This window comes from Giraffa tippelskirchi, chromosome 2, assembly GCF_054371585.1.
Source record: "Giraffa tippelskirchi isolate mGirTip1 chromosome 2, T2T-mGirTip1v1.2.pri, whole genome shotgun sequence".
Taxonomy (NCBI): Eukaryota; Metazoa; Chordata; class Mammalia; order Artiodactyla; family Giraffidae; genus Giraffa; species Giraffa tippelskirchi.
In genome coordinates this window covers 92,252,497-92,276,532 of record NC_137276.1, presented here as the reverse complement: position 1 = coordinate 92,276,532, position 24,036 = coordinate 92,252,497, and the positions used below count along the sequence as shown (strand labels likewise).

General features: G+C 37.5%; 1 protein-coding gene across 49 annotated transcripts in view; it reads right to left on the bottom strand.

The window, feature by feature from the left end:
* The window catches only part of TFDP2 (transcription factor Dp-2), a 180,950-nt gene that overhangs the window by 33,016 nt on the left and 123,898 nt on the right, over positions 1–24,036 (bottom strand). For 18 of the 49 annotated variants that reach the window (XM_081569580.1, XM_081569585.1, XM_081569581.1 and 15 more), the window contains 3 exons: positions 10,502–10,605; positions 6,279–6,400; positions 3,431–3,478 (listed from right to left, as the gene is read on the bottom strand). In XM_081569580.1, coding sequence (XP_081425706.1) covers positions 3,431–3,478; positions 6,279–6,400; positions 10,502–10,605 — 274 coding nt within the window. Of the gene's footprint in view, positions 1–3,430; positions 3,479–6,278; positions 6,401–7,372; positions 7,537–10,501; positions 10,606–11,766; positions 12,010–12,153; positions 12,230–23,618; positions 23,731–24,036 lie in introns of those variants that run through there. The other 31 variants (XM_081569599.1, XM_081569621.1, XM_081569596.1 and 28 more) reach the window with 9 other exon arrangements.

Below are 24,036 nucleotides of genomic sequence, written 5' to 3'. Positions count from 1 at the left end.
ATTTTTTTCCCATCTCCACTGTCAGGTCACTGCCTCCTGCCTTCTAACTGATTTCTCCACTTTTGCTCTTAACTCCTTAGAGTCCAGATCCCTCTCAGCAGTCAGTATAAATCAGATCACATTACTTCCCTGCTTAAAATCCTGTTTAGAATAAAAACCAAATTCTCTACCATGACCTACAAGGCCTTTCATACTCTGACCTGTATCTAGCTCTCCATTCTCATCTCATATGTCTCTTCGACTTGCTCATGATCTCCAAGCCACTGTGCTTCCCTTAGTATCACAACCTAGTTCCTCACTTAAGAGCTCTGCATCTGCCATTCCCTGTGCCTAGGATCCCAAGCTCCCCAAGGAACCAGCCTGTCTTCCTTGTATTCAAACATCACCCCTTAGAGAGGTCTTTCTAAGGTAGCCATCATCCTTCCAATTATCTACAAATCATCCTTCTTAGTTTTTTGCATACCACCTATCACAATCTAGTTATCTTACTTCTTTATTGCACCCCCTCCCCAAATATAAGCTCTTTAAGGACAGAGACTTATCTATCTTATTATTCTCATCCATGCCTAGAACTTACCAACACTTAGCAGATATTCAAAACACTTGTTGAATAAACAGACAACTTCATAAACATCGTCAAAGCAGTACAGATATTAATTATGTTGATTTTTATTATTAGCTTATTTTAGTTTAAATTATATTAGTTTATTGTAAATAAAAGTTTTAACTATATTCCAACAGGATAAAATATATATATTAAGAGTACATGAGCACAAAGTAGGAGAAAAACACCACTGTGCCAAATCCTATTCCTTTAAGACAGGAAGAAAGGAAAACACATGGAGGCTATTGCCGCTGCCTGTCAAACACCCAGGACCTTTCTTCCCCCAAGGGAACTCCCAAACAGGACACTTCCCATTTGAAAGAGATGCATTTGCAAGACACCACCAGACTGTCCAAAGGAAGAAAGACAAAAGGGAACAAACATCTTTCAGGATCAAAACTCCAGGCGAGACCAGAAAGGGGGCTTTCAAAGCAATTTCCACAACCTCTTTGCAAAGAAGTTCGGTGGATCAGAACACAAAGAAAAAACTAACGAGAATCCCTCAATGGATCCTTTACCCACCAACAAAATTTATTCAGAAAGTGACTTGGTCTTGCAAAGGAACTCGACAAAGGAAGAGCTGTGTAAAACATACTTCAAGTTGTACTGTCAAGTGGTAAGATGAGGATAAAAACCTTATATAGTATATATCTATGCGGGAGTATGCATGTGTATTATATATATATATACATCTACGTCCCCAAGGAACACTAACAAAAACACTTACTATATTTCATCACTATGGAGATATTAAATCACTATAGAGACAATGAAGAAGTGAAGAAGATTAGTTTGTGGTTGAGAGCTGGCTTTTTGAACCTTAGCACTGGGGAAGAGGGAACCCAACCTTTTTACAGCATTATGGAAAAACACGGCAATCTGAGGAAAAGAACGCGTGCAAGAACAACAACACAAGAAGAAAACCGCATGTAGTCATTTTGGTGGTTTCGTTAGGGAGGGGGATGGGATTCAATACAGAAAAGTTATATTAAAGAATAAAAGGAGAGTAAAAGAAAGCACGAGGAAAAAAGGCCAATGCAGCAAATGCAGACAAGCAAAGTCAAGTCAATGGCTGTCCCAACAAACCTAATCTGGCACTTCTATATGCTATCTTTAGAGTTTACTCTCTTATGAAGAATAAAAAGAATCTTGCTTTTTTGTATTATTTGCATACACAGGTGATCTCAATCATAACAAGTGAACAGTTCCATTTTAAGGCCTTAAACACTGCCAAATACATGGTTAAAAAGTTGTACTGCTGCCCTTTCCCAGGATAAACATGAAGAAAAAACAGTATGAGCTGGAAAAATGAATCCCCATTAGAGAGAAAACACCATCTCACAGCAGCTTCTCAGATATGATTTTATCTGTTTAAAACAGTTAAGATCTGAGAACAACAACAAAGGTCACCAAGAAACTAAAGCAGAACTGGTGTCATGCAAGAAAACAAACATTTTTTAATACAGCCTCAAGGTCTTCCCTTGGGGCCCATTCACTTTTACTTTAGATGGGATTCTAACCCCTCTGGCCAAGTAGTTTCTCAGTGTACAGCAAATCAGAGGTAGCAACTAGAAACTGGAAAAGACAAAACTGTGTTGAAAGCAGGTGACCTAACAGGAGAAAGGATACTAAAATTTCATTGAAAAAAAGCAATTAAAAAAACTCAGAATCAATCTAGAAAGTGTTGCTGGCAAGGTTTTTATCTAAATAGCCTCTGAGATTATGTTTTATCTTAGTATAATGTGACATTAATATGATACTTAGTATAGTGACTTGGGTGAAATACTGAGTTCAAATAATGATCCCAAAGTGATAAGTTTTCATTCCTGGAGTTTCTGATTTAGTAAGCAATTATAAGTTATTCAATAGACCATAGGCGATTCTGCTGCACACCTAGAACTGAGAATCATTGTCCTAACAGTCTAAGGAAAGATTATACTACACTTGTATTATTTAAGAAAGGAGATGTAATGTACAACATGGTAAATTAACACTACTGTATTTTATATGTGTGTGTGTGCGTGTGCACTGAGTTGTGTCCAGCTCTTAGTGATCCCATGGACTGTAGCCCACCAGGTTCTTCAATCCATGGGATTTTCCAGGTATGAGTATTGGAGTGGGAGGCCATTTCTTCCTCCAGGGGATCTTCCTGACCCAGGGGTCAAACCCTCATTTCGTGTGTCTCCTGCACTGGCAGGTGGGTTCTTTACCAACTGTGCCACCTGTATGTTATATACGAAAGTTAAGAGAGTCAATCCTAAGAGTTCCTGTCACAAGAAAAATTTTTACTTATTTCTTTTATTTTATATCTATATGAGATGGTTCACTAAACTTACTGTGATAACTGCTTCATGATGTATGTATTAACAAATCAAATTATTGTGCTGTATTACCTTAAACTTATACAGGGCTATATGTTAATTATATCTCAATAGAGCAGGAAGGTTAAAAAAAAAAAAAGAAGTGAGGATTTCCTATCATCTTTAAATGATTTCAGTAAAACTTGTTTTTAAAGTTTGTGTATTTTGAGGTAATCAAGAATAGTCACTTTAGCAGAACACTTCATCTCCCCAAAGGAGGGAGTGCACTAAACAGCATACTGGCAAGAGCCAATCTACCCACAGAATGGTATCCTTTGAAACTACATAAACATAATCCATTTATGCAATGATGAGTGAAGCAGAACACTGGAATGAAATAACAGCTGAAACTTAACGAACTTAAAGTTATATGAAGAAAAACATGTCATTACTTAAGAGTCTGGGTGCTAAGCCCCTCTCTATGCAGCAGAATCTCTTGAACAAATTACTTAAAACTTTTACTCACCTTTCTGAAAAATCGGAGTCTATAAATTCTCTAGCCCGTTTTCTATCACTGAAAAGAAAAAAAAAAAACAACAACATGAAAATGCATAAGGAACTTTACTTCATGAATAGTTTATTTTAGCTTATCTAATTCCACACTGAATATATATCCAAACACAAAACTAACAATTACAAAAGATAGGTACATAAAATCAAAACTTAAATTTTGTCACTGGACCCAAGAAATCACAACAGTCATAAGTTTGAAATGAGCTCAACGAATCTCTAGGAAGAAATACTGCAGATTTATAAATGAGAAGGGATTTCCTGCAGGAGACACAGGTTCAATCCCTGGGTGAAGAAGATGCCCTGGAGAAGGAAATGGCAACCCACTCCAGTATTCTCGCCTGGAAAATCCCATGGACAAAGGAGCCTGGTAGGCTACAGTCCATGGGGTCACAGAGTCAGATATGACTTGTGTGTCTACCAATGAAACAACAATAAACGAGAAGGCACAGACAAGTTTTATTCACTCTGGGATGACTGATCCTTAAAAATATTAGACAATCATACTACATGCAGTATAAAGCACAGCTAGTTATTGAAAACAGCCAAACCCTGGTCATCTCCAAAGCAGGCCAGCACTACTGGCACAGACTTGGCTTTCATTAAATTATCTTCCACGGGTACAAAAAACTCCAGCCTAACTTTCAGATCTATATGAGGATATTGTTAAGGACTGAATGAAGGTCATGGTATTGTTATTATTATGGACTTAACATGATACTGTTTCTATGTGTGTGTGCACGCAAACATGATGTTATGTGTTAACACATATTGTTATGGACTTAACATGATATTGTTAAGGATGGAATAAACAGCCTCTTGATGAAAGGGAAAGAGGAGAGTGAAAAAGTTGGCTTAAAACTCAACATTCAAAAAACAAAGATCATGGCATCTGGTCCCATCACTTCATGGCAAATAGATGAGGAAACAATGGAAATAGTGATGGACTTTCTTTTCTTGGGCTCCAAAATCACTGCAGATGGTATTTGCAGCCATGAAATTCAAAGATGCTTGCTCCTTGGAAGAAAAGTTATGACCAACCTAGACAGCATATTAAAAAGCAGAGATATTACTTTGCTGACAAAGGTCCGTCTAGTCAAAGCTATGGTTTTTCCAGTAGTCATGTATGGATGTGAGAGTTGGACTATAAAGAAAGCTGAGTGCTGAAGAATTGATGCTTTTGAACTATGGTGTTGGAAAAGACTCTTTAGAGTCCCTTGGACTGCAAGGAGATCAAACTGGTCAATCCTGAAGGAAATCAGTCCTGAATATTCATTGGAAGGACTGATGCTGAAGCTGAAACTACAATACTTGGACCACCTGATGCAAAGAACTGACTCATTGGAAAAGACCCTGATGCTGGGAAAGACTGAAGGCAGGAGGAAAAGGGGACAACAGAGGATGAAATGGTTGGACGGCATCACTGACTTGATGAACATGAGTTTGGGCAAGCTTCGGGAGTTGGTGACGGACAAGGAAGCCTGGCGTGCAGCAGTCATGGGGTCGCAAAGAGTCGGATATGACCGAGTGACTGAACTGAACTGAAAGGCCATGGAATTACAGGTGATTCTGTCACTTCATCTTATTTGATAATGGAAAACACATTATGTATACATATGAAGTGATGTCCCAAGTGGTGCTAGGGGTAAAGAATCTGCCTGCCAGTGCAGAGATGCAATGGGTAGGCAATATCCCCTGGAGAAGGAAATGGCAACCCACTCCCATATTTTTGCCTAGAAAATTCCATGGACAGAAGAGCCTGGCAGGCCACAGTCCACAGGGTCACAAAGAGTCAGACACGACTAAGCACACACACACACAAAAGTCTTTTGTCTCTAATGTGTGTGTGTGTGTGTGTGTGTGTATGTGTAACTTAAAGCACTTTGCCAGGATTGTTATTTCATTCTTTAACATCCTTGAAGCAAGGAGATTCTTACTGAACCAAAATTTACTGTTTGCTTATTAGAACTCACAACTATAAGTCAATGACAGAACCACCAGTGTGGTATGCCATATTGGAAATAATTTCTAAAGGGACAAAATAAAATTTTCATTCACTTATTTTACTATTTCCTTTTATGGAGGGATGAGATGCTAAAATGATAAGGAGGGGAGAAAGGTTGACTAAGTTTATTTTATAGGTAAAGATGGAACATGCAGAGATCTGATATTAAAAGTGGCAAATGAGTAGCAAAGAACGGACACTGATTTAACTGCCCAGTGTTTAAAAAGAACCAAGATAAAACTCAATGAAAGTTTTAATATACTTGGGTCTCTTTTTTTTCCTAGTTCTTTTTCTGGTTTTAAATGAAACAAAAATGCTAGTTTCAAGGGGAAATTCTAAGCACACAAACACATATACATAACTCCTTTCCTATGTTTGTTAAAACAATATAAATGCAGTTTTTACATCTCCAAAGTGGCTAAAAGTCAAAATCATAAAAAGCAGCCGTCTTTCAGAGCTGAAGAAAGAAGTTTCAGTTACAAGTTGTTTTATTTTTCTGTTTAAAATGGCTGTCCCTGGTGGTCCAGTGGTTAAGACTCTACGCTTCCACTGTAGAGGACAAGGGTTCAATCCCTAGACAGGGAACCAAGATCCAGAGGATATATCCTAGATGCCCATTTTATATCCTAGATACCCATTTTATACCTAGGACATAAAATGAAATAAACAGATGATCTTAAAGGAAACATACTAGTTTTTAAAACCGTAAAACAAGAAGAGAAGATAAGACAGTGAGCAAAAAAAGATCAGAACTTTAAAAAAAGTTTTTAAAAATGGTAACTTGCAGTACCACTCTTACCCTGGGACCCAGCCAGTAGCTTCTGCTATGTGTGTCTGAGTAACCATTGCTGGTGCAGGGGTATATGGACTCCCAATCAGAACACTTCCTGAACTGGTTAGTCTCTGTGGTGTGCTTATAATCTGTAAAGTCAAAACAAGGAAAAATATTCTTAGTTGTTAAGGCAAGCCTACAGGCAGAAAATAATTTTATAAGGAGGAAGCCTTATTATCTAAAATGTACTTAATATCAATCATCTAAAACATAAGCAATACCTTTGACCCACTTTTATATTCTAAGATCTTGAAGCACAAGTATCAACACTGATACAAAGTACACTGGATTTCAGCAAGTGAACAGCAATTGGGAAGGATTAAGCTGGCGACTGACAACATTTTAAAAATCAGAAAAATGAAACCTTTCTTTAGAATTATGGAAACTAATTTTAGTTGAACTTGATTAACTAGAACTGGGATAACAGCAAATTAGACTTTCACAGTCCAAAGCATATGCAAAGACATTACACAATTTGGATTCTTATATAGATGGAGTTTTATCTGTTGGTTTTTTTTTTAAGAGCATTTCCTCATGTCATTAAATATTCTTCAAACACATTTTAAAGACCATAAAACATTCTGTCTTGTGGATTAATTATGCCCTATTATTAGATTTTTACAAATATTCAATATTATAAATAATGCTGTGATAAACCTTTTTGTAAAATTATCTTGGCTTTAATTTCTATTTCCTATGGACAGATTCCAGAAAGGGAATGAATAGAACTAAGAGTAAGGACTTTACTAAAACCCTATTTTCACACACACACAAAAAAACAGTAAATAAAATAAAGGCATGCTCCAGGGAATGGGAGTATTAGTGGGGCTGGGGAGATGTTACTACATACAAATTTTAATAAATATTTTAATAAATTAATTCTATAGTCAAACAAAACACAACAAATACTGACAGATAGCCGGGGAATTCTGATCCTTATAATATGTCAAGGATTATTAAACAGGGCATTCAGAAATTTGCCTCATGAGAAAAAAGGAACACTAGACAAGGCGATTGTACCTCCAAGCCTTCCACATTTTCCATACCACCATACTCCTCACCTCCATCTCAATGCAGGATCCTTAAAGGTAGAGGGTGTTTGCAGGGCCTACCACAGTGCTAGGAGACACTCATAGGAAACAATCAGTAAACATTTACTGAACTGAGACAGAAGACCCAGCTTTTAAAATGATGAAAAAAAGTAGCTTCTTTCTTCATTGATATGCTAGAAGGGATTATATAAAATCCAGTAAGAAAATACAATATAAAGGGTGTAGTTCTCACCAATCACTGCATCATACATTCTGTTCTCTATTATGCTGACCTGGAGCATGAGTGCTTGAGAAATAAAGTCTGAGTATGTGATCAGCCCCTGGTCTACTGTATTCCTAGAACAGGAGTCTCCACAAAGCAATTCTACGTGTTCCGACTTACCCTGAAACAGACTGCATTACTCGTGCAGTCTGAAAAAAACTATGGAGTTTTCTTCTTTAGGACTTGACAGGCTCAGTTCTACCTAATTTTAAGGGCTTTGTAGGAAAAAACAAAAAGAAGAAGAAGAAGAAAGGAGGAAGGGAAATAGGACACACAGAAAAGCTGGTTATCTTTCCTGAGAACGACTTTGGACTAAGTTGTTATGTCCCAGTGCATTTTTTCTTCCTCAGTGTCAGAATGTTAGCTGCTATTCTTTCCTGATCTGAGAGTGATTAGCAATACTCTGTTCCTTCCTCTCAGAAATCAAGTCTTTAACTAATATTTCATGAACAAAGAAACTGGAAGGATGCTAGACTTGAACTGGATCCATAAATTAGAAGTTCTTGTGAGATGTACTAAGTTCTTAAACCAGAACGGTGACAGTGAGCCTTAAACAAAACCAAACAGAAGTCAACAGAACTTGACCAACCAATGAACATAGGAAAATTAGTTCATACAGGTGATAAGTCACACATGCTTTATAAAACTGAACCTTAATTTTGAGGCCCCAAATTAAAATAATATTCAGTTGATCTGACATAGGAAATGAACATTTATATTTAGGCTATGAAAGTCATACAGCAACTGAACCTCAATCTGAAAATTTTCCACCTTCAATCAAGACATCTTATGTACTACTGCCGTCTACAGTAAGAAATGCCAAGAGAGCATGTATATTCTGAAAAGAAAGAATCTATAACTATAAACTATACGGAATCTATTTAAATACAAAGTGTTATATTTAAGGGTTTCATTATTTCACAAAATTTTCATTGTCATTGTAAGAGACATGCAGTTTTTAACCATGTTAAAATAATCATGAGATTATCTTATATAAATATGTGTGTGTGTGCATATATATAAAATCAGGTACCTTTAAGAAAACAGTAAGAATCCCAAGCCACAGTTACTTCTAAACTATCCTTTAAATTAGAATAAACACAGAAAATAACTTTTTTTCTTGAGAACTTTTGAAATTTCTCTACCATGAACATCCAGTTTCCACAGAGATATGTAAAAATTTTAAGGGCAAGTATGAGGCAAACAGGTGAGGCTTTACTTAAGAATTTTCTGACAAAGTTGTTTTAAAAATCATGGATAAGAGATTGAAAATTAGGGGACAACATACAAAAGAGACAAACAAGAAGAGAGAGAAATGGTTCTTACTGGGGTTCTACAATGTATTAGGAAGTCAAATTACAATAAACTAGGAAATTAAAAAGAAAACTCTGATTCCTGCCTGGGACCCAGAACTGCAAAGAGTACCTGAGAATCAGGGAGACTGGTCTTGGGCTGGCTCTTAAGGAGAGCCCCAAACCTCCTCTCCTTCTGACCTTTGCATCACTGATTCTGAAGTCTGCAGTAATGGAGTATGTCATATACATGAGTACGTATCACTGTCAAAACTGAAGTGTGTAAAGGCTTATATGTACTTTAATTCAAACTGACAGTGGGAGGGAAAATCACGTTTCCAAAAGAGGAATTCAAATTTGAGCCTTATCAGCATCACTGAAACACCAAGAGGAAACAGTCTTTCAAAACAGAGGAGTACTGTAGGGGACAAATTCATGAAATTTGTTTAATTCTTGTTTAATTTTGATGTTTATAGAATCACCTTTCAAAATATCGGCTTTCAAGTCAGGTGTCTCATCTCATTTGCACCCACTGCAGTGGCTGGTGAGGGCCGAATGCTTAGCAAATGTTTGAAAATATATCCTGAACTGCTTGGAATTGTGGCTCCTCACCTAAGCTAAAGTTTCTATGAGCTTGGGGCTAGATGACATTCTTCACATAGTTACAGAACTGGGCAACATCTTTAGCTTGCATTCTGCAGATGATTAACAGTCCTCAAGAGATCAAGAAAAATGTCATATCTAGTATGTCTTAAGATCTCAAAGGCTTTCCAAAGCCATTCAGTATGTTAAAAGAGATTTTTATCTAAGTGTGCATTTAGCATAGCCTACGGTACCATATATTATGAACAAAATTTATGCTTATGGCTCTAGAGATTATAAGATGTAAGCACTAACAAGGAAGAGTTATTGTTCACATGTTTACGTACTTTTGCTAATGGTGGGTGAGGCCATTTAAATTAGGTATAGTTTTTATTAATACATTAGCTGCATGTGACTGTTTATAAATAAGGCTGTCTTAAAAGCACTATCTACTTTAACCTTCAGCATAATTAATAGAATACCTTCGGAGAAATGGTTAAATATTTTCCATTTAAATTCACTATTTCTACTGCTAATGATTGAAATGAATTGGAAATGTCCTTTCATCAAAGAGTTTTTCAAATTAGTAACTCCAGATACAGATTAACTGTTGGATCATAATCAGTTTATATGAAAGGATATAGTTTAGTGCAGTAAAAGTTATTTTAAAAGAAAAAGGAGAAGAACATAAGACATAACAGATTTCAAATCAATTGGCTCAAATAACTGAAAACAAGAGAAGCGTCGAGAGGGGCAAAAAAATTAATATAACACATTCAGAATCCAGATTCAAAAATACATGAAAATTAAACATTGACGAGCACAATGTCTTTTTCTTAAGACTAACCAGTTACATTCAGCTAAAAATAAAACTTTAAAAATTAAGTGACTGAGATAAGGTATTCACTGGAGTATTTCACCAAGCATCTTTAGTACAACTATCCTTTAAATTAGGATAAACTAAGCAAAGTTTCAAATCCTAAAATATGATGATTTTCTTACCATTTGGGGTCCAACATTCACATTTATTGGTCCTAAGGTTTTTGGTAAAATCTTTGTTGGTGAGTTGGTGCTGGAAACTGGAAATGCAACAAATGAAACGTTACCTGAAATGATATTAGAGCATTAGGTTAATGTTCTGCAACATCAAGGTCACCTTCTATCAGTCTATATATCTGTGCTTTATTGTTGTTTAGTTGCTAAGTCGTTTCTCACTCATGCTAACCCATGGACCGGAGCCCACCAGGTTGCTCTATCTATGGGATTTCTCAGGCAATACTGGAGTGGATTGTCATTTCCTTCTCCAGGGGATCTTCCCAACCCAGGGACTGAACCTGTGTCTCCTGCACTGGCAGGTGGGTTCTTTAGCACTGAGCCAGCTGAGAAGCCCACATTTGTGCTTTAAGTAATTTATCAAGTTACGAACAAGAAGGCATATAGAAAAGTCACACTATAGCTTTGTTGTAGTGAGGATAATTAGCAAAATAAATCTGCAAAATACATAGTTCAGTCTATCTGATAACCACTAAACCTTAAGTTGGTTTTTTAAAGGAAAAAATATTTAAGAGTACATACTGTAAATCATAGTTTATATCACAGTTGAGAATTCCAGTTAGATCTTGATTATAAATGACAGAACACAACAACAAAGAGATGAAGCATAACATGACATGAAATAAATATCTATTAAAAATTTTTATACTATAAAACAAAATTTTAATATTAAAAGTTAACATGGTTTCAAGATGTTGAGTTAGCCACTTTTTGAAATTTTTGTTATACTGGAAAAACAAATATAATGCTACCAAATTACTGATGGCGGAAACTACTAGGATCTTTACAGTGTCTTCAAGTGATCTCAACAAACTAAATTTCAAATTAAGGTAGCAAAATGCTATCCCTCCAAATGAAAAGCCGACTAATAATTTTCTGAACGTGTCAGCTATTAATACATAAGTTTTCTGGACAAACTTCAGTTTATCAATATTTCTCTCAGAAGATAACAGTGGAATACAATACAACAAAGGAGATCACACAGGAAGTGTGTGAAAGAGGGTCAATATTGAAACTCTGGAGAAAAAAATCAACATTTAAGAGTAGGACCAGAAAGACACCATCCTCAGATGGCCCTTTGCTGGCTCCTACAAAGCCTGCCCAACTCCTGAATGCCTGCTCTCATCTCCAAGTTCTCTGCGGATCTCCTGCAGTAAAGGAGCTCAGGCCATGAGGCCGCATTACGGCTCCCCTTCCTCAGCCTGTGAGCTTACCTGAACCCTGAAATATTTTTACTTATTTCTCTCAGAGAGGAAGATTCTCATATAAATTACTTCTTTCATGTCTGCTCCGTACTTCCTGTCTTCTCAGGGAACTCTCGCACCAATTATTTCCTGTCTTCTGAGTTTTCTAGTATACTACGGGCTCCTTCCCCTCAGTTTCTTACATCATTTCCCTCAAATTCTACATTTCAAACTCAAATTCTTTAATCATACGACATCTCTTCTATGCAGAATCTAAAAAGAAAGGATACAAAAGAACTTCTTTACAAGCCAGAATTACAGACCTAGAGCAAACTTATGGTTGCGGGGGCTGGGGGGGTGGCCGGGGAGGAGAGGGGGAAGGGATGCTTAGGGAGTTGAAGATGGATAGGTACACACCGCGATATTTAAAATGGAGAGCCAACAAGGTCCTACTGTTTAGTGCATGGAACTCTGCTCAGTGTTATGTGGCAGCCTGGATGGGAGAGGAGTTTGGGGGAGAATAGATAAATGTGTATGTATGGCTGAGTCCCCCTGCTGTCCACCTGAAACTATCACAACACTGTTAATTGGCTGTACTCCAATACAAACATAAAAAGCATAAAAAAAAAAATCAAATTCCTTATCCTTCTCACGCCCACTCAGCAAGGACCAGTACCCAAATCTGCTTCTCCTTCTTGGTATAGATCATCACACACCAGCTACCCAAACCAGAAACCATCAACCCTTCCTCATTCAACCAACCACCACATCCTACTTGTGATCCCGGCTCCTCTATGTTGCCGACACTTGTTTAATTTGGAACTTTATCAAATCTCATTCGAATGCAGTTACTTCTCTAATATAGTGGTGCACAGCCCTGGCTGTGCAATGGAATTATCTGCGAAGCAATAAAAAACCATCAATGTCTGGGTCTCACCCCCAGGCTGCTGATATAATTGCACTCAACCTGGGCATCAGACTGTTCAAGTTCTCCAGGAAGCTCCTAGGTGCAGCCAGGGTCGAGCACCACTTCCCCGACTGGATATCCTACCTCAAATGGCTTTCCTAGCGTCTCTGCACATCCGTGAAGAACCAGTCTTTCCACTGATGAAACTGTTGTGGACACTCCCTATTTAAGGCATTTCTGAGATTCCACAACGTTTTCTAAATGCCTTTCAGACTCCTCAACGTGGCACAAAAGCTCCTGCCTGGAGATCTCGGCCTCCCTGGGAAGCTTTGTGCTTCGCTACTCCGTCCACATGCACCTTTCACTCCAATCAGATTGAATTCCCTGCAGTTCCAGAAAGGCCCCAGGTCAACCACTCCAACTCTGGGACACACACTTCCTTCTGGTGAGAAGTCTCTCTCTGGTGGGACAACTCCTACCTTTCAGCATTTCACAACAGCACTCCATACTATTTTCTGAGCCATCACTGTGCCAAAGTGTGTTCTACAGGCTTCCCACATATACATCATCTCATTACTGCTTAAGGCAAAAGTGTGAAGTGTTTTTTTACTGATTCCATTTCACCCATGAAGAAATTAAGACAGAGTGGGGTTAAATAATTTGTACAAGGTCCCACAGGCTCTAGAGTTTCTGTTCTCTGTGTCTCTAGCCTCTATGCTCTTCTTCTGGGTTTTCGTAAAATCTATTATTATTTACTTGAAATTCTACTGTAAAGTAGATTGTGGTGTCAGTTGTGTATTCAAGTGCTTGGTTTAGTCCCTGGCAACAAACAATAAAAACTGTTTGACTTGTACAGATTGGAGCTATTACCTTTCCTAATCTGGATGCCATACTTCCTGTAATGTAGCCTAAACTGTATCTTTTGTTACTTTATAACAGGTGAAATAAACTTACACACCTGGTTCTTTGTTTATTGTTTTTAAAACATGACTGAGCAATTGATATAATCAAAGTGTCCTTACTCTCTAACTGTGCAACTGATCTTTCATGTAATATGCATATCTTATCTGTTGCTAAAGATTGAGGTTATCATCAAAACTCCCCAAATGTGGTTATTCACCTGCTTAAGAATTCACCTAAGTGGAGAGTAGTACTAATCTGTGATTCTAGGTGGAAGAAAGGTAACTGACAGACATGTGCCATACATTCAGTCCTGGGCAGGAGGGGGACACATCATGAATCCATATAAAGATGAATCCAGCCCTGAAACTGTCACACTCTCAGATGACTTTCTTTCTTTTTTTCATAATCTTAGGGCTGCTGAATGTTTAAGATGAGATCATCTCTGATACATTGTGTGAGGAGCAAAAGTCAAAAATTTGCAAATAACAGTGAAGCAAGAAACATATAAAAAAAAAAAAGATGATGAAGGTTAGGGAATAAATTGACCTCAATTTGAAACTTAACAGTAAAGGAAAATTAAGAATATAAAACTTAGGTCAAAAACAAAATGAAAAATATCATTAAAGCCAGATCTGTTATGCCAGTTCATATCAAAGAATTTAGCAGGAAACAAATAAATTTGATTCTAAAGAGTATCTGGAAAAGTAAAGACAGAACAGCCGAGAAAATTTTGAAAAAAAAAAAAAGAGGAATAATGGGGAAAGAGAGGAACTTTAGACCTCCAGATTTCACAATTATTAGATAGCTAAAGGGATTGAATTCATGGGACACTGGCTAAGATGCAGACAAAAAAACTAACAAAACAGAAATTGAAGTCCCAAATTTGCTTCATTTATATGTGGAAATTTTATATATGGTAAAAGTAGCATTTCAAATGAATGGAGAAAGGGCAGATTAACCGAATTTAGAAAACTTAAGTGAAAGAATTGATGCTTTTGAACTGTGGTGTTGGAGAAGACTCTTCAGAGTCCCTTGGACTGCAAGGAGATCCAACCAGTCCGTCCTAAAGGAGATCAGTCCTGAATATTCGTTGGAAGGACTGATGTTGAAGCTGAAACTCCAATACTTTGGCTACCTCACGTGAAGAATTGACTCATTGGAAAAGACCCTGATGCTGGGAAAGATTGAGGGCAGGAGGAGAAGGGGATGACAGAGGATGAGATGGCTGGATGGCATCAACGACTCGATGGACATGAGTTTGAGTAGACTCTGGGAGTTGGTGATGGATAGGGAGGCCTGGCATGCTGTGGTCCATGGGGTAGCAAAGAACCAGACACGACTGAGCGACTGAACTGAACTGAAGTGAAAACTGACAGATATGACTACCTAAAAATAAACATTTTCTAAACAGCAAAAGACCCAATATACACAAATCTCAGACTTGGTAAATAAATTCACACAGGATAGATATGCTTAAATTTAATAACAAAAAATTAACAATTAAAAAAGAGGAAAAATTTTAATATATCCGATTGATAGTGTGGATTTAATCTGTAGCTTGTATAGCTGGTGGGAAAGTTTTGGGTCTTCTTCCTTAGCCTCACTGCCCCTGGGTTTCAAATCCAGCAGAGGAATTGCTGGTCAGAAGGTATGACCATTTTTAACTGTGACATTGTTGCAGAGGCTAGGTATCAGCTTATCACTTAGGCCTGGGAGGGCTGTTGAAAGATTATTTGTTGAGGTAGAAAAGGCTTTAAAATGTGTATAGTTGTTTATAGAGCACTTGCTTAAAATTTTATACCTTAGCACACAGTCCCAAAACTCCTCTCTAATTACAGTGTTGGACTGCCCTCCAAGAAGGCTCTCCAGGAGACCTATTTACCCCCTTGACTGCCGCAGACAGGTCACCTGTGCTCAGTACCTGTAGCGCTTATTAGCATTAGTACTTGGCATACAGTAGGCACCAACTAAATATTTTTTAAATGCACCCATTTTGCCACATCTTTACCAGCTCAGGATATTATCACACTTCAACTAGGCAGATTCTGTGTCTATGGAATATATCAAAGGACACTGAGAGCTCCCACCAAAACAAACGCTCTAGTTCTAATAGCTGTGGACATCGGAGGCAAGAACACATAGGAGTAGGACCAGATTAGAATCTGAGCTGCCCCCACAGCAGGTCCCGAGACCAGCACAGAGTTGGAGGGCATCCTAGGGAGGTGAGGTGGGCTGTGACTCCAAGTGAGGGAAAGGATCCTGAAAGCAGTGACTCACGAAAAACATTTATTATTCTTACGTTTTGACTTGCTCTGTAGTTTCTTTCGGATTTTTTTTTCTTTTTTCCTCCCCACCCCGTGCCCCGTAGTTGCCGATCTTATTGGCACTATGAAATCGAATTAAGCTTTTGAGTTTTTTTTTCTCTTCAATCCCACTTTTTATTGTTATAAACCTCTGCCTCTACCTTGGGCTTTTGCAGTTCTATGGCGTTTTCCTTTTTCTCCCCCCTTTCCTCTTATTTTTGTTTCTTTTTTAAAAATTTTTTAATTCTTTAAAACCTATTATTATTTTTTCTACATTTATTCCTTTGCTTTTCCTACGATTCTTTTCCCCTTGCAGTTAATCTTTAATGTATATAAATCTTCTTTATCTACCTCTATTTAGCTTTGCATATCTATTCTTTCTTCCTTTTCTTTACTTCCTGTCCTCTCAACATATTTGTTAGTTTTGTTTTCATTGCTGTATTCCCCAGGTAGTACTTTGCTTTACTTTTGTTTCCCAGTTTGTGCTTTAGTTAGTTTGTTCTTAACTGGTAGATATAATTTTTGGTTTCCTTTGTTCACCAAGTAAATCTATTGTACTTTATTTTTGTTGGACTAGTTTGATTTTGCTTATGGATGTACATATATGTGTGTATATTCCATTATTTTTGCCTGGTTTTGTAACTGCTGTATGCCTGGGGTTCATCTTTGGTTTCTTGCTTTTGGGTATAGGGTTTATTTAACCTCACTTAATGCCATAACAAACCACTTGTGGAATCTTTGTTCCCAACCAGAGATCAAGCCATGAGCCTTTGGAGTGGAAGCGCTGACTCTAAGATCCTAGACTACCAGAGAACCAATCCTGGTATCAAATAGTGAGAACTCCTACAAAGGAAACCACTTGAATAAAAGACCTGGCCTCACCCAACCACCAGCAGCACCCTGTGCATCCAAACAACAAACAAAACAAAAAAACAAACCCAATCATCAACAGACAGGATGACCACCTCACTCAGCCTTGCCCATCAGAGGAAAAACAAACAAACAAAAAACATAGCATAAATCTACTCTATTCGAACCTTACAGAAACCACTCCACCAATATTAGGAGGGCAGAAACCAAAAGGAACAAAGAATTCAAACTTGAAGCCTGGGGGAAGGAGACTTCAAACACAGTAAGTTTAAAAAAAAAATAATGAAAAGGCAGAGAAATACTGCACAGATGAAGGAACAAAGCAGAAACACAGAAATCCAAATAAATGAAGAGGAAATAGGTAAAGTACCTGAAAAAGAATTCAGAATAATGATAGTACAGATGATCAAAATCCTTGAAAACAGGATGGAGAAAATGCAAAAATCAATTAACAAAGAACTAGAAGAATTAAAGAATAAACATACAAACAACACAATTAACTGAAATTAAAAATACTCTAGAAGGAATCAATAGCAGAATATCAGAAGCAGAAGAACGAACCAGTGACATGGAAGATAAAATGGTGGAAATAACTTCTGAAAAGCAGAATAAAGTAAAATGAAAAGCACTGAGAACAGTCTCAGAGACCTCTGGGACAATATCAAATGCACCAACATTCGGATTATAGGAGTCCCAGAAGAAGAGAGAAAAAGAAGAGTATGAGAAAATTTTTGAAGAGATTATAGTTGAAAATTTCCCCAACATGGAAAAGGAAAGAGTCAATCAAGTCCAAGAGGTGCAGAGTCCCATACAGGATAAACCCAAGGAGAAATACGCCAAGACACATACTGATCAAACTAACAAAGATTGAACACAAAGAATATTAAAAGCAGCAGGGGAAAAGCAACAAGTAACATACAGGGGAAACCCCATACGTTTAACAGCTGATCTTTCAGCAGAAACTCCGCAGGCCAGGAGGGAATGGCAGGATATATTTAAAGTACTGAAAGGGAAAAATCTACAACCAAGATTACTGTACCTGGCAAGGATCTCATTCAAAATTGATGGAGAAATCAAAAGCTTTTCAGACAAGCAAAAGTTAAGAGAATTCAGTATCACCAAACCAGATTTACAACAAATGTTAAAGGGACTTACACAGTCAAGAAACACAAGAGAAGAAAAAGATCTACAACTCAAACCCCAAACAATTAAGAAAATGACAACAGGAACATATATATCAATAATTATGGATTATATATTTCAGCACATATATATATAATACATATATATAAAAGCAATCTATGGATTCAGTGCTATCCCTATCAAATTACCAACCAATGGCATTTTTCACAGAACTAAAAAAAAATATTCACAATTCATATGGAAACACAAAAGACCCCAAATAGTTTGGCCAAAGCAGTCTTGATAAAGAATGGAGCTGAACAATCAAACTTTCTGACTTCAGATTATACTACAAAGATACAGTCATCAAGACGGTATGATACTGGTATAAAAACAGAAATATAGACCAATAGAACAAGATAGAAAGCCCCAAAATAAACCCATGCACCTATGGGTACCTCATTTTTGACAAAGGAGGCAAGAATATACAATGGGGCAAAGACAGCCTCTTGAATAATTGGTGCTGGGAAAGCTAGACAGCTACATGTGAAAGAATCAAATTAGAACACTTCTTAACACTATACACAAAGATAAACTCGAAATGGATTAAAGACCTAAATGTAAGACCAGAAACTATAAAACTCTTAGAGGAAAAAACATAGGCAGAACACTCGATGACATAAATCAAAGCAAGATCCTCTATGATCTACTTCCTAGAGTAATGGAAATAAAAACAGAAGTAAACAAGTGGGATCTGATTAAACCTAAAAGCTTTTGCACAGCAAAGGAAACTATAAGCAAGGTGAAAAGAAAACCCTCAGAACGGGAGAAAATAACAGCAAATTAAACAACTGACAAAGGATTAGTTTCCAAAATATACAAGCAGCGCATACAACTCAATACCAGAAAAACAAGCAACCCAATCAAAAAGTGGGAAAAAGACCTAAACAGACATTTCTCCAAAGACGACATACACATGGCTAACAAACACATGAAAAGAACCTCAACATCACTTATTATTAGAGAAATGCAAATCAAAACTCCAATGAGATATTACCTCATACCAGTCACAATGACCATCATCAAAAAGTCTACAAACAATAAATGCTGGAGAGGATGTGGGGAAAAAGGAATGCTCTTGCACTGTTGGTGGGAATGTAGATTGATACAGGCACTATGGAAGATGGTATGGAGATTCCTTAGAAAACTAGGACTAAAACCACCATATGACCCAGCAATCTACTCCTAGGCATATACCCTGAGGAAACCAAAACTGAAAAAGACACAGGCATCCCACTGTTCACTGCAGCACTATTTACAATAGCTAGAACATGGAAGCAACCTAGATGTCCATCAACAGATGAATGGAGAAAGAATTAGTACTACATATAGACAATGGAATATTACTCAGCCATAAAAAGGAACACATGTGAGTCAGTTCTGATGAGGTGGATGAACCTAGAGCCTATCACACAGAGTGAAGTAAGGCAGAAAGAGAAAGATAAATATCATAGTCTAATGCATATATATGGAATCTAGAAAAATGGTACTGAAGAATTTATTTACAGGGAAGCAATGGAGAAATAGACATAGAGAATAGACTTATGGACATGGGGAGAGGGGAGGAGAGGGTGAGATGTATGGAAAGAGAAACATGGAAACTTACATTACCATATGTAAAATGGATAGCCAACAGGAATTTGCTGTATGGCTCAGGAAACCCAAGTCAGGGGCTCTGTATCAACCTAGAGAGGTGGGATGGGGAGGGAGATGGGAGGGAGCTTCAGAAGGAAGGGGATATATGTATACCTATGGTTGATTCATGGTGAGGTTTGACAGAAAACAACAAAAGTCTGTAAAGCAATTATCCTTCAGTTAAAAAAAAAACAAACCTACATATACAAATAAGTTTACAGCTGCAGAAAGAGTCTGGCAAGATAACAAACCTAATAGAGGTTACCTCTGGGTGAGTAGTAGGGAAAAATGTTTTACTTTGTTTTATACTTTATTAAAGTTTTATGAACATGCATGCACTTGTTTTATAATGTAAAAACCTATTGGTACTCTGAACCAAAAAATAAAAAAAGAGAGAGTGACAGGGAGTCAGCCAGTACTGTTCATACAAGGTGAAGATCTATAAATGAAGCATCTCTGTTTTATAATTAGTAAAAATGAAATCTGTTTTAGGAGCAGTTAAAGGGACTCTACTGAGATTTCACAATCGTAATATCTAGAAATAAAAGAAACGTATTTAGACATAATTTACTTTCATAACATCAACTAGGTTCAGCAGCAGAAATATAATTTTTTGGATTCAAAAAGACATTTAAACAGGTTACAAACATCCAGCCTCCTGAAATGTCAGCTCCATTAGGAGTAAACCAAACCAAGTCTAAATAATTTTTCATAAGTACTTGCCCTTAATTCACAGCTGCCTGGCAACAGGGTCCTGACACTGTCCAGAAGCCAATGTCTGGCACATGATGTATTTATTAAAAACAAAAATTTAAAGGCCTGCCTGGATTTTGATCCTGGCAATTCCCCGAATTAACTAAAATGAGATCAATCATCTAGGAAACGGGCTCGAAAAAGAGCTAAAACTTATGCCAAATCTTGGCAGAGGCACCAAATTTTGCCTCAAATTTTATCTTGATTTCTTGAATAACTGGAATCCTTCTGTTTTCCATTAGAATTGTCCAGACACCAAAGAGTTCTTTCACTAGTAATTCTTTGGGGGGGGGGGGCAGTTCTAGTTATAGTTAATCACCTTTAATATGTCCAATTAAAATGAAAAATTCAAATAACTGTGGTTTGTTATGATGTCAGTGGACTTCCCAGATGGCACTAGTGGTAAAGAACCCGTCTGCCAATGCAGGAGACGTAAGAGGTGCGGGTCAGGAAGATTTCCCCTGAAGACGGGCATGGCAACCCACTCCAGTATTCTTGCCTAGAGAATCCCCATGGACAGAGGAGCCTGGTGGGCTACAGTCCACAGGGTTGCAAAGAGTCAGACATGACTGAAGTGACTAAGCACGTATGATGTCAGTACAAGTTATATTTTATCTGCTGGGGAAAAAAATTTTTGGCCTTGAACTAGCTTTGGGGAAAACCTCCATCCAAGCCTATCAAATCCTCCTAGAAGAACCATATTAATAACTTATTATAGGAACAAATATGTTTATTTTATGGGTTTATAAATATCTCAAATCAGAAATAGTTAACATCCCATATGTACAGGGTCCAAACTTCACAGGACAAGCTAAACCTACAGCCCTAAAGAAAAGTTTAAAAATGTGGTAGTGTATGTATGTGTCTGTCAAACTCGTAGAACTCTAGGCTAAAAAGGGTTAATTCTACTGCATGTAAATTACATCTTAATTTTTAAAAAATCAGGAAAAAAATGCCCTATGCAATTTATTTACTTATTGCTAAGAAGCTAATTACAGATTAAACAATCCTCTTGCTTGAGCTCTTCTGTTACCTACTTTACAAATTTATTTTTTAAACAGGTAGTTCATGGATTTGTCTAAACTACATTCTTCCAGCTACTCTCTCTTTTGAAAACCTCTTGCATCATCACAATCTATCCACTTCTGCTGGATCATTCTTATCAAATATGAACACACATTTTTTTCTTTCATCTTAAAAACAGAACACAAAAACATAGGTAAGTTTCCTCAACTATGTACACAGCTCTCCAGCTACCAATTCATTTCTGTTGCCCTTCACAACAAGAAAACTCACAAAATCTGTCAACATCTGCTCTTTCTACTTCTCCACCCTGTTTTCTTTAACCCACTCCCATGCCCACTCCCCAACTTCACTGAACTAGTTCTTACCAAGATCATCTATCTCCATGTTGCTAAATCCAATGGTCAATTCTCAGTTTTCAACATAACCTTAACCTACCAGCCATGTCTGATACTTTTCAAAATCACACCTTCCTCTCAAACACTCTCCACTTGGCACCCAAACCTCCATTCTCTCTTGGTTCTCCTCTGAACCACTGCCCTCTCCTCACTTGTGGTTGCTGGATCCTCCTCTCCAGAAACATTCGAGAGCCCTTTATATTAGTCTCCTGACTCTTCTGTCAACTCTTCCTCACTAGGTGGTATGACAGCTCCTGTCAGACTCATGTATCCAACTGTCCTTTTGCATATCTCCATTTTGATATTTAATCGTTACCTCAAACTTAACATACTCAAAACTGAACTCTTAATACTCCAAATCTCTGACCATTCCCCATCCCACACAGAAAACTCCTTCTCCCATCTCTCTTTACAGCAGTAAATGTCAACTCCATTCTTCAACTCTTTATAGACCAAAAGAGATCACTATTGACATTCTCTTATATCCTACATACAATCCATTAATAAATCCTACTGGCCCTATCTTTAAAATGTATTCTGACTAGGGAACAAAGTAGTGGTTACCAGTTGGGGGGGACAGACAATATAGAGGAAGCACAAATTATTGGATGTAAGATAGGCTCAAGGAAGTATTGTTCAACATGAGAAATATAGCCAGTGTCTTATAATAACTGTTCATGGAAAGTAACCTTTGAAAACTACAGATACTAAAAAAAAAAAAAAAAAGCAGATGGACAATGAAAAATGTAACAAAATGTAATTAAAAAAACCACCCAAACAATCTATGTACAAAGAGGTTGTGTCAGAACATTGCTGGTTTACATTTATCATGGTGGTCCTTATTTTGAATTTTCATTTAGTTCTCTGCTATACATCTGTATCCATACCCACAATAAAAATGATTTAATGTTTACAAAAAATAAAATAAATGTGGGACTTCCTTGGTGGTCCAGTAGCTAAAACTCTGCACTCCCAATGCAGGGGGCCTGGGTTCGATCCCTGGTCAGGGAACTAGATCCCACATGCCACAGCTAAGGGTCGTAACTAAAGATCCCACATGTCACGCTGCAATGAAGACCCAGTGCAGGCGAATAAATAATTAATAATATCAAGCCCTCAATAAACTCACAGTTTAAAAAATAAATAAAACAAAATAAAGTGTATCTTGAATACAACCATTTCTCATCCACTCTGCTGCTACCACTCTGATCCAAGTGACCATTTCTATCTTGAATTATTGTAATGTGTTCCTGATTCATCCACCTGTCCTGCATTAGGCCCACCTAACCCCACAACTTTACTCCCAAGCTGTCCAATACAGTAGTCATTAGACAGAAGCTATAAAGCACTTGAAATGTAGTTAGCATGACTGAGGGCCTAATTTCTTTACTTTTGTTGTTGTTGCTTAGTCGTGAAGTTCCTGTCTTAGCATTGCTAATACCCTTTGCGACTCCTTGCGACTCCATGGACTGTAGCCTGTTAGGCTCCTCATGCCTGGGAAATCCAGTGTGTAGGATTTCCCAGTAAGAATACTGGAGTGAGTTGCCATTTCCCTCTCCGAATTCCTAAACTTTTTAAATTTTAATTAACTCAAATTTACAAACTGAAGCAGTAGAAAACATTTTTCCATTAAAAACAGCATGACTATTTTGGTAGTACTTGCATTTCACCCCAATTGTTGAAACTTTAACATGTCAACTGAAATGTGCTTTAAGTGTAAGATAACAGATTTTGAAGGCTAAGTAACCAAAACCTATCTCACTAAAAACTTGGTTATGTTGACTACATGTTCAATGATAAATGTTCTAGATATTGGGGTAAATAAAATATATCATTCAGATTAATTTTATCTGTTTCTTTTCACCATTTTAACCTGGCTACTAGAAAATTGAAAATTATGCGACTTACGTCGTCCTACTGAACAGCACTGCTCTATTTGTCATCGCACAGCTGAGTGATCCTGCTTTGTGGAGTAATTCTCTTCCAAACTCTCCAGCTGACTTTGCATCTCAGTTAGCATAAGTCCTTAAGATGGTTAATGGGGCCCAAGGTCACCTGACCCCTCCTTTCTGACATCATCACCTGTCAGATCTCCCCGCCCTTTGTTGTACTGCATTCACCCAGGACTGTGCGCTGCTCCTCAAACCATGTCCAGCAATTTTCCCCCTCATGGCCTTTGTCTCTCAAGTTCCCTCTGTTGATGACTTTCTTCCCCTAGATATCTATCTATGTGCCTTATTCCCCAGTTCCCTTCAAGACTGCTCAGTTTCAGTGCACCAGAAATGCCTGGTTACCCCATGTCAGCACTTCTTCATTCACCATGATT